The following is an 11,994-nucleotide window of genomic DNA, read 5'->3' on the forward strand; positions in this document are numbered from 1 at the left end:
CTGCTCCGCGGGACGCCTGCTTCTCCCTCTCCCACTCCCCCTGCTTGTGTTCCCTCTCTCGCTGTGTCCCTCTCTGTCGAATAAATAAATAAAATCCTAAAAAAAAAATTAAGGAGACTGTGTCCATTTAAATTTGTAGCATTTGAGAACAATTGAAATAAGTATTTTTGGCTTAAGGGACAATTTTGAGCTTCATGGCATCTGAAATGTCTCTAACAAGGATCAGCTGCAGACAACAGTCTGCAGAAGGGGTAAACAGCTTCCTTTCCCTGAGGCTAGATTACTCTTATTTCTCAGACACTCGTGGCTCCACGAAACCTTGACTCACGGAGGTCAAGGACTCGGACTCTAACCGTCCGTGCGGCTGAGGAAACTACATTACCCAGATGGCAATGTGCCTAACGGTGGCGGCGTTGACCCAATGAAAGCCCAGGACAGGAGCATTTCCATGCGGACGCACCAGGTCGGGGCGGGACTTCCGGCGTCCTCCTCGTGGCGGTCATTTTGGCTTTTCTGGAGCCTGTTCACGCTGAGGTTTCGGAGCCCCCGGTTGCCGGCAGAAGCGTTCTCCCCCCTACAAAGAGACGGCTCTAAGGCTTGGAGGCGGCGCAGCCCGGGGTGACCCGCAGCAGGCTGGGATCAAGACCTCCCTGCCCCACAGCCCTGCTCCGCCCCCAGAGTCCGATGGCGGCGGCCGCGCCCAGGGAGCCGCCGCAGGTAAGCGCTCGTCCCCCGGGCCCTCCCCGCCGTCCCCCCACCCAGACCCCGGAGGCCCGAGCTGCTCGCGGCCCTGCGGCCCAGGCCCCGGCGTCGGACGGGGCGGTGGGCGGGGGCCCCGTGGGCGAGCGCCGGCGTGCCGGCGTGAGGAGCGGGCTCCGGGTTGGGACAAGCTCGTGCAAAGACTTAGAGGCGCGACTGAGCCGGGAGCGCTGGGGAAGCCCAGGGTCTTGTGTCTACGGGCAACGGAGTGTGAGGCGAAGTTGTGCCTCGGGAGTTTTGCCTCCATTCTCAGAACGGTGGGAGCCAGGGAGACTTGGGAGCGAAAGAGGGGCAGTGTCTGAAATCGGGTTCTCACACGTTTCCTGGAGCTGCTCGCAGGATGAACGGACGGGAAGAGGGGTGATAATAGGCACAGGGAAGTTGAGTTCTGTAAAGATCACCTAACTAGCGAGAGGACGGAAGCCCAGAAGTAACGCAGCCCGCTGTCGGCCACCGGATCCTGGGCTGGGCTGGGCGCTTAGCCCCTGAGATGTGGAAGCGGTCCCAGGCGTCGGTAACAGAACATGCCAAGGCTTGAGGGCTCAGGGGCCTGCAGGTGTCCTTTCTTTCTCGTGGGAACTGGGAGGAATGGGGCAGGAGTCAGGTCCGGACACCCTGGTGATGGCTGTTATGGGAGGTTTGGAGGAGTAAAGGCAGTTGGTCTGACCGAGCTCTTACCGGGCTCTCTGGGGCTGCAGCATGGAGAAGAGTACAAGTGTGAAGTTGGTAGGAAGAGAAGAGAGGAGGCTACTGCAATAGTCTGGGTGAGTGTGATGGTAGCCGGAGCAGGGTGGTGGCCATGGAGAAGTGGCTGGATTCTGCACTAGTGTTTTAGGTGTGGCTTCCAGGGTTTTCTCATTTTGAGGTAGAGAGAGGTGGGCGTCAGGGATGACTTGAAGGTTTGGCTTTAGCAATTGGGAGGATGGAAGCTCCATCAGTTGAGATGGGGAAGTTCATAGTAAGAGTAATTTTCATTGGAGATATCGGAAGATTTCTTTTTGGCCCATTAAGGGTAGGAGATGTTTCAGAGAACAGTTTGTGGGCCTCTGGAACTCTGAGGAGTTCAGGATGTAGACTTCTCCAAAAGGTAGTGGAGAGTGTTTGGACCAGGGCGGAGCTATGGATCACTTAATATGGGGAATCCTGGCCAGGAAGAAGAGGGTGGGTCTGAGGACTAGGTTTCCTGCTTGGCTCCCTGGTTGTGGGTTGTGGCTGTCCCAACACAGATCAGGGAGAGAAGTGATCATAGAGAAGGTAGGGGAGAATGTATGGTTTGGTATGTGGCCAGGGGCTCCAGGGGACATGTGGACATGAGATGGATGTGGGGGCACAGGAGTACTTCAAACAAGATGACGCTGAGGTGGGGGCTGGTGCTTATTCTCTGTTCTACAGACTCACCAGGATTTCATTGTATTCCATGGTGGGGCCTAAGTGTTCAGGTTAGGCTGGTGGATTAGCTTCGGGGCACAAGTGGTCATTTATGAGACTAATTGGGGGTAGGGTATAAGGCCATACAGGGCCACTGGAGCTGAGTTTTGAATGCGGGTTAGATGGAGAGAGGACGTCAAATGCATGTGGCACACAGGTGGAGGAGAGCCATGTGTATCTGAAATCTGGTATTTCAGAATATAAATATTCTTGGTAGTGAGGTTGAAGCAAGGAACAGGGAGGGAGGTCTTCATAGTAGCACCAAAGGCTGCCTCTTTTAGTGGAAACCATCAGTCTGGAGTAGTATTTGATCCTGTTTGAAACTGCCAGGCGTTTTCTGGGCCACATATGCCGAGTAACATGTAGAAAGGCCAAGGAGATGACTGTGGTGTAGGGTAGGAGGGGGCTGTAGCTGTGGGAGTGCAGTTGTGAGAGGTGTGGCAGAAAGAGTGAGTGTGAAAGCGTGACCACAGGACACTAAAATTGGGGTCATAAGGATGAAGGATAATGCCACATTTTTTTGCATCTTGGAGGGATGATCTGGGGACTTTGGTGGTATTGCCTGATAAGACCAGAGTCAGTTCATGCACACCCTCCCTATAGCTAGCTTCTCTCTCTAACCTGTGTGTGTGACACTGACTACACTGATAAGAGGCATCGTGACTACCATGCCAGGTCCATCATTCAGATATCCTCTATCTGCCCATCTGCTTGTTGTTGTTGTGGGAAGACACAGTATCAGTAGGAATATGAGGAGAGAGTGGCTCCAAGGACACCCAGGCCTGGTATCTCCTCTGAGTTGTGGAGTAGACTGAGCTGAGGATGGATGTGGAGGGTGGGGGTTATAATGAACTTGGACTCCTAGGAGAGATGTTGATCATAGAATGAACTGTCCACATTATGACAGGGTATGAATTTTGAGGACGTGGCCATTGACTTCTCCCAGGAGGAATGGGGGCTCCTTGATGAAACTCAGAGACTCCTGTACTGCGATGTGATGCTGGAGAACTTTGCACTTGTAGCATCGCTGGGTAAGATTGTCACATTGCTCCTTGTGTCCTGAGGTGACGTCCTGCCTTTCCTTTTTTCCCCAGAGTTCACTCTTTCTTTCCCACAACTGGACCACAGGCTCTCCTAATTTCCACCACTTTCTTGTTATGTGTGCTGTGGGTGCCAGTGCTGAGCTGTGTATAGTGCCCCGAGCAGTGGACTGCCCAAGCATCCCTGACACCTGTTAGCTCAAAAAGTACACGGGAGGGTCTGGGAGTGAGGAGTCTTGAAGTTAACTTAATGGATCCCACCTTGCCTTCTCCCTGGCAGGGTGACTGTGTCCAGATCCCTGGCTTCTAGTTTTGCCCCCTTCCTCTAGCTGACAGTTCTTTGTGACTGCCTGTGCCAGGTCATGGTCATTATTCACATGGACAGTGGGCTGTTCTTGTAAGACCCTCCTTTGATTGTATTTTACATTTTCTTTCCTGAATACTACTGCATGACAAGTTGCATGGGGCCAGCGGTGGCCACTCACTGCGTCTTTCATTAAGACTTGCGTCATTCAAGTTCTGAGGGGTCACACAGTGGAGAGTGCAGGGAAAACACTGGTTTTACAGGGTGGAAATGGCAAGATGGTCTCAGAGGAGGTCTGGCCCTTGTGAGCGGCAACTGGGGGAGGGCATGGCATCAGGGCCTTGTTCAGATCATACCAGGAACTTGCCATGGGTTCGGTAGTGTTTTGGTGCAGGTACCACCAGCCATGTATTGTTTCTACCTTTTCTTTTGCATACTTAACAGTTTGCTAATTTTCATTTCGTCTGAGACTTCTGGCTCCTTCCACTTTGGTGGCCTTCCCGGGCCACCAGTTCCTCTGCACTGCTCCCTTCACAATATCCTCCAACATTGACCTGCAAATGGTGTCATGAGGTGTGCACATATCCTTACACAGTCCTTGAACCAGCTACTCAGGTCCAGTTGAATTTTACTGGGACAGGCCACGACCAGCCTCCCGCACAGCATGCCTGTGTTGCCAGCAGATGAGGTCCTACTGAAGGAGGAGTGAGGAGGCAGGGACCTCGCCTCCATGTGGTGCACCCTATGCTTGTGTATTGTCTATTGAGGTCTCTCCTATTCTGGTCTCTTCGGAGGCCCAATACCACCAAGCAGCCCCTACCTCAACCTGCCCCTACCTGCTGTGTTCTCAGAACAATCATGGATGCAACTTGTTGTGTCAGACACATTTGAAATGGGGCTTCCCCCTCCCACCGAAGTCAATATGCATTTCTTCAGCATTTCTGCTTTCAGGCTTTAGGCATGGGATGGAAGATGAGGAGGCCCCTTCTGAGCAGACTATGTCTGTAGGAGAGTCCCAGCTCAGGGCTTTTCAGGCAGGTCTCTCCACACAGAAGATCCACCCCTGTGAGATGTATCCCAGCCTTGAAAGATATTTTGCACCATGCTGAGCACCAAACAATATACCCTTGGCAGAAACCATACTTGGGTGCCACATGTGTGAGATGCTTCTCTTTCCATGCAGACCTTCACCAGCAACAGAGGCATGGCAATCGGGAGAAGCCCTGGAAAAGAGATGTGGACAGGGCCTCGTGTGTGACAAGCTGCAACTTCTGTGTGTCAGGGCAGCCTTTCACATGTAGGAAGGTTGGAGAGGACTTCCCAGCGACCTCGGGACATCTTCAACTCCAGACCAGTCCCAACAGTGAGGAGCCACACCGTGGCAACCAGAGTGGAGAGGCCCTTCACAGCGGAAAAAGTCAGTACAACGGGGGTGAATGTGAAAAAGTTGCCAGCCACAACCATGCACTTGATCAACATCAGAATGTTTGCTCTGGAGAAGGGCTTTATGAGTGTAGCAAATGTGGGAAAGCCTTCAGCTCAAACTACAGCCTTGTGCAGCACCAACAGATTCACAGTGGACAAAGGCCATATGAGTGTGGTGAATGTGGGAAATTCTTGAGCCAAATCTCTGGCCTTATTAAAGACTGGAGAATTCACAGTGATAAAGAGCCTTATAGATGCAGAAATTGTGGACAGTTTCTTACCCATAACTTCAGTTTCATAGAACACTGGAGAATTCACACTAGAGAAAGAACTTACGAATGCAGTGAATGTGGAAAAGTCTTTATCCACAGATCTAAACTCATTCACCATCAGAGACTACACACTAGAGGAATGCATTATGGGTGTGGTGAATGTGGGAAATCGTTCAGCTACAAATCCAACCTCATCGAACACCGTAGAGTTCACACTAGAGAAAAGCCTTATGAGTGTAATGAATGTGGGAAATTCTTTAGACAAAGCTCTAGCCTTTTCCGACACCAGAGAGTTCACACTGGAGAAAGGCCATATAATTGCAGCGAATGTGGGAAATCCTTTAGACAAATTTTTAACCTCATTCGTCATGGGAGAATTCACACTGGAGAAGTGCCTTACAAGTGTAGTGAATGTGGGAAATCTTTTAGCTGCAAATCTGAACTCATTCAACACCAGAGAATTCACAGTGGAGAAAGGCCTTATGAGTGCAGTGAATGTGGGAAGTTCTTTAGACAGTTCTCTAACCTCATTCGACACCGGAGTGTTCATACTGGAGAAAGGCCTTATGAGTGCAGTGTTTGTGGGAAGTCCTTTAGCCGTAAATTTATCCTTATTCAACATGAGAGAGTTCACACTGGAGAAAGACCTTATGAATGCAGTGAATGTGGAAAATCCTTTACCCGAAAATCTGACCTCATTCAACACCAGAGGATTCATACTGGCACAAGACCTTATGAGTGCAGCGAATGTGAGAAATCTTTTAGGCAACGCTCTGGTCTTATTCAACACCGGAGAGTTCATTCTGGAGAAAAGCCGTATGAGTGTGGGGAGTGTGGGAAATCCTTTAGCCAAAGTGCTAGCCTTATTCAACACCAGAGAGTTCACACTGGAGAAAGGCCTTATGAATGCAGTGAATGTGGGAAAACCTTTAGCCAAAGTTCTAGCCTCATTCAACACCAGAGAGGTCACACTGGTGAAAGGCCTTATGAGTGCAATGAATGTGGGAAGCCCTTTACCCACAAATCTGACCTCATTCAACACCAGAGAGTTCACACTGGGGAAAGACCTTATGAATGCAGCGAATGTGGGAAATCTTTTAGCCGCAAATCTAACCTCCTTAGACACAGGAGAGTACACACTGGAGAAAACCCTTAAATGTGAGGAATGTTAAAATTCTGTGTATTATTGATGAGTAGCTTTCTATTCTGTCGATAATGACTTTATCCGTGCATCTGTTCTGGACCCACAGATTATTTCCAGGTTTGGGGTATTTACAAATAAAGCTGCTATGAATATTTACATTCACTTCTTTATGTGGATATATGTTTTATTTCTCTTGTTGTAATAACCGAAACTGTTAGAGTGGAAGTGAATCTTTCACATTTTAAGAAATGGGAAACTAAAACTAATGATGTAATATATGGTGATTAACATAACAATAAAAAAAGATTATTTATTGAAAAAAAAAGAAATGGGAAACTGTGATCTATAATGGTTATTCTCTCTTGGCTTCCCACCATCAGCACATGAAAAGTCAAGTTCCGTGACATCCTTGAAATAAGTGTAGTGGTAATAAACTGTGGTTTTAATTCCATTTCCCTAAGTGTTCATAATGTTGAGCATTTGTCATTTATTTGCTGTGTTTATCTTCTTTGATAAAATGTATGCTCATAATCTTTGCCTATTTTCTTTTTATGTACTTAAGTATTATATGGAAAAATTGAGTACTAGAAGATTTTTCTCCCTCAAATTTTTGTCCTCACAATTGAAAGCCCACATGCACCAGACTTACGCATTTAATCTGCATTAACATTTTCTTTGCTGTCTTAACTCAATAACACATTAAATCAAGCCTAGGTTTTAGTTTTTGGCAATCCCTGTTGATCTCATGGTAAATGTCAAATTGCTAAGGTGATGTCACTGAACATGGAGGTAGTGAGATATTCCAGTAGCACCTCATTAAATTCTATTCCCAAAGTACTGATACAGTAGCCACAGATAACTTTAAGAACAAAAGTAATAAAACCATAAAATGACCAGCAAGTGGCAAGTTTTAAGTATTTGTGGGTGTTTTTGTTTTGTTTTTGTTCTTGTTCTTATTTTGTTTTTTAAAGATTTATTTGAGAGAGAATGTGCACAAGCCGGGGGGGTCATGGAGGAAGGGCAGGAGGGAAAGTGAGGGGGGAAGCAGACTCCCTGCTAAGTACAGAACCCAACGGGCTCGATCCCACGATCCTGAGATCACGACCTGAACGGAAACCAGGTTTCCATGGAAACGGAACCAGGAAACCATGCTTAACTGACTGAGCCATTCAGGTGCCCCTAAATATTTGTTTTGTAAAAAGAGTTTGACTTAAATATGCTTGACTTAGGGGCGCCTGGGTGGCTCAGTCATTAAGCGTCTGCCTTTGGCTCAGGTCATGATCCCAGGGTCCTGGGATGGAGCCCCACATCGGGCTCCGTGCTCAGCAGGAAGCCTGCTTCTCCCTCTCCCACTCCCCCTGCTTGTGTTCCCTCTCTTCGCTGTGTCTCTGTCAAATAAGTAAATAGTAAATAAAGATACTTGACTTAAACTACACATATTTTAAATACATATTTTGATGTTTTCATACATGCTTGCATCCCAGAAGCTAAGTTCCTCCTGCCCTTTCATCTTTTTCAATATATAAAATTATATGAGATATTCTAGCTTTTGTAATGGCTATTTACATACATATCTGTGAATAAGACTGTTAAGAAGTCCCATTAACCCTATCACAATCTTCCATCATTATCATTTTCATGGTTGTTCTTCAATCCCCATGCGTACTACTGGGTGTCAATGCATAACCTCTTAAGAATTTCCAAAATGTCAGCACTCTAATAACTCTGATAACTTGAATGCACAAAAAATATTTTTAAATATAAATGTTAGTGCTAAATTTTATTGATGGAATTAGCTGCTGAAGGCCGATGGAATGCAATCATGATACCAATTGTATGGCTTTTATTACATGTGTCTTTTGAGTATTCACCTTACCTCTTTTGTTCACTGAAGAATTAGTTAAGGTGTTAATATTTTTATATAGTTTAATGTTTCTTCTGTAATTTGAAATCCTGAGTTGCCCTTGAATAATGCAGATGTCTATTTACAGTACTAACATATGTATCAACTATAGCTCCTGATACTTAACAGAATTAGGCTTCTCTACCTTCCATTTGTCAAATGAAACAATGTTTCAAAGTTACTTCTTCAGAAGTTTACAAATCCCAATTTCTCTGCATTTTAAAAATTTTTTAACTTTTTTTTTTTAAGATTTTATTTATTCACTTGACAGAGAGAGGGAACACAGCAGGGAGAGTGGGAGAGGGAGAAGCAGGCTTCCCGCTGAGCAAGGAGCCTGATGCGGGGCTTGATCCCAGGACCCTGGGATCATGACCTGAGCCAAAGGCAGACACTTAATGACTGAGCCACCCAGGCGCCCTCAAAATTTTTAAACTCAATACGAAGCTGAAATCCCCAAATCAAAAGTCTTCCCTGATCAGTGTATACATATATGAAATCATTACTTTATATTACAGTTTCATTTGCCAATTATACTTTAATACAGGTAAAGGAAAAATAAACGATTGAAATAATGCAGAAACTTTAATCTGAACTAACACTGAGAAACAGCAATGGAAGAGGAGCTTTTCATTCATCATACACAGCAAAAATACAGAATATGTTTATTAATTTATTTTCCTCTGAAGACAATACACTTTGGAGAAACAAAAGATTACTTGTAATGAGTTGCTTTGGAAGATGATCAATAAGTACCTTATCAAGGGTCAGATATTGCTACCAGGGACCATCTGGCACACATTAATCTTACCAGTTTTTTTTTTTTTTAAGATTTTATTTATTTGACAGACATAGAGATATCGAGAGCAGGAACACAAGCAGCAGGAGTGGGAGAGGGAGAAGCAGGCCTCCCACTGAGCAGAGAGCCCGATGTGGGACTCGATCCCAGGACCCTGGAATCATGACCTGAGCCGAAGGCAGACACTTAACGACTGAGCCACCCAGGCGCCCCTTACCAGTTCTTTTAACTATAATCCAGCCCTTTTGGCTTTAATTTGCAGGATAGCCACTGTTTTTTCATAGTTATTTTCAGGACTATCAGAGAAAGTGGGCAGTCTATCTTGATGGATTGAAATATTTCCAGTGTTCTAATACATTAGCCTTCTGGATTTCCTGCTAACTCAGCTTCACCAGTCAATATATTTACTAAAGTTATACTGGTTGCTACTGAAATCCCACTCACAAAAAGGTAGAATTTCAGGGGCGCCTGGGTGGCTCAGTCATTAAGCGTCTGCCTTCGGCTCGGGTCATGATCCCAGGGTCCTGGGGTCGAGCCCCGCATTGGGCTCCCTGCTCGGGGGGAAGCCTGCTTCTCCCTCTCCCACTCCCCCTGCTTGTGTTCCCTCTCTCACTATATCTCTCTCTGTCAAATAAATAAATCTTAAAAAGAAATGTAGAATTTCATTACATTCAAAAAACAAGTATCCTAGAATCCAGAAGGTGTGATGATAAATAGCCTTTTCCCATGGTCTCCACTGTGTCACACAGGAGCTACAGTCTTGACAAAGCCACAGGTGAAGAACACCTGAAGCCCACTGCAATAAACTCATGGTTACTATGGGCAATAAGGAAGCCACTTACTCTTATTTACTGGATAAAGTTTATAAACATTTTGTCCATTAGTATTCTCCATATCCTCTATTTGGCTGATTGAATCTCTTGATTCTGTTTAATATGTTCACTTTTTTTAAAAAAGATTTTATTTATTTGAGAGAGAGAGTACACAAGAGGGGGTAGGGTCAGAGGGAGAAGCAGGCTTCCCACTGAGCAGGGAGCCCAATGCGGGACTCGATCCTGGAACTCCAGGATCATGACCGGAGCTGAAGGCAGTTGCTTAACCAAATGAGCCACCCAGGCACCCAATATGTTCACCTTTTAAAAATCTTTCCTGTATGCCTCATAGCTTTGGCACAAAATTTTTTTAAAAAGCTAAATCTGTGTACTATTGGGTATACACAGTTTGTAAGCCTACATCAATACAAATTATTACAAAATTTAAATTACTATAAATGCCGGAAGGGCAACTAGGTGAATATGATCAAGTATAAGAAGAACTAGTCTGAGGGTGAAGAAAACATTCCTTGGAATATATTTTTTTATGTCTGGAATGAATATTGTGCAGTAGTTTACTAAGTGTAGTACTGGGAAGAGTATTACAAAGAGAAAGTTCCTGTGAAGGGTGGTGCTTATTTAATGATCTAGAAGTAAGGTGATGATTCAGAATCACAGCTTACCAATTTTTTCTTGTAAAACAACTATGAGCCTGATTCTCTTTGGCAGTATAAAGAGTTCATCCCTTGTAAAGCATTAGAAAATTAGTAGTTAGCTTTCTTTTCTGCTATGTTAAGGCACTCCTTTTTTATGTTATACTATCAATAAGCAGACTTGTAGTAAGTTTTATTTTTCATTTCATCTTAAGCCTTAAATTTTCATTAACTTTCAAATCCTTTTCAGATTAGGCCTTTAGACTTATTCCAATAATGTTTTTGCATCTCTTGGTTCAGTCAAAGATGGAGAGATTGATTCCTCTTTTTGTGTGCAGAGGAGAATGAATGATTTAACAAATTTTTCTTTTTCTTTTTTGTCTTTATTTATTTGAGAGAGAGTGAGAGAGAGAGAGTGAGCACAAGCAGGGGGAGCAGCAGGCAGAGAGAGAGGGAGAAGCAGGCTCTCTGCTAAGCAGGGAGCCCAGTGCAGGGCTCGATCCCAGGACCCCGAGATCATGACCTGAGCCAAAGGCAGATGCTTAACCAACTGAACCACCGAGGCGCCCCAAATTTTTCTTTTCCAATGTGGGATTTGACAAGTCTTTTGGAAGTTCCACAGATTTTAACAAAACCAAGTTGAGTGTCCATTTTCCAGATATGTATCTCCTGCACAAAGGTATGTACTCAAGTGACACTTGAGAATTGTAGCCAGCTCAGAATTCTGCAGATGGAAGGAAAGCTAAGGAAAGGACATCTACAAATGATAAAGAGAGACAGAGTTGAAAAGGAAGTACTGGGGAGGAAGTTTTAAGCTTATAAAGTACCTAATGCCAGAGTTCCTACGTGGACCCTGCAAATACTGTTTATACAAAGGACAAAAAATTCTGGTTAACCGGTGGCCCTCTTTCCATACTTGTTACAAACAGGCTTCCTAATGCAAATTAGACTCTTAAGTTGCCTACCTGAAAGATTATTTAGGTAGGGTATTTTCTTAGGTAGATCCATCAGTCAGCTATACTCTGTGTTTTCAGTTATGTGAAATAAAGGTTAGAAATAAGAGGCGGGGTGCCTGGGTGGCTCAGTTGGTTAAGCGACTGCCTTCGGCTCGGGTCATGATCCTGGAGTCCCGGGATCGAGTCCCACATCGGGCTCCCTGCTCAGCAGGGAGTCTGCTTCTCCCTCTGACCCCCTTCCCTCTCGTGCTCTCTCTCTATCTCATTCTCTCTCTCAAATAAATAAATAAAATCTTTAAAAAAAAAAAAATAAGAGGCTTAGGGCGCCTGGGTAGCTAAGATGGTTAAGCGTCTGCCTTCGGCTCAGGTCATGATCCCAGGGTCCTGAGATCAAGTCCCGCATCGGGCTCCCTGCTAGGCGGGGAGCCTGCTTCTCCCTCTGCATCTGCCTCTCTCTCTCTCTCTCTCTGACTCTCATGGACAAATAAAACATTTAAAAAAG

At 45.4% G+C, this 11,994-nt stretch overlaps 1 protein-coding gene across 1 annotated transcript; it reads left to right on the forward strand.

Annotated features, from left to right (window-relative positions):
- Positions 1 to 485: 485 nt before the first annotated feature.
- On the forward strand, positions 486 to 6,534 carry LOC112806438 (uncharacterized). Its single transcript, XM_073890577.1, has 4 exons — positions 486 to 717; positions 1,458 to 1,523; positions 3,095 to 3,218; positions 4,715 to 6,534. Exons 1-4 carry the CDS (start codon positions 685 to 687, stop codon positions 6,382 to 6,384), a joined length of 1,893 nt encoding a protein of 630 aa, XP_073746678.1. The 5' UTR covers positions 486 to 684; the 3' UTR covers positions 6,385 to 6,534.
- Positions 6,535 to 11,994: the final 5,460 nt, after the last annotated feature.

Source organism: Callorhinus ursinus, unplaced genomic scaffold, assembly GCF_003265705.2.
Source record: "Callorhinus ursinus isolate GAN/ISIS: 27379988/994484 unplaced genomic scaffold, GSC_fseal_2.0 scaffold1008, whole genome shotgun sequence".
Classification (NCBI taxonomy): domain Eukaryota; kingdom Metazoa; phylum Chordata; class Mammalia; order Carnivora; family Otariidae; genus Callorhinus; species Callorhinus ursinus.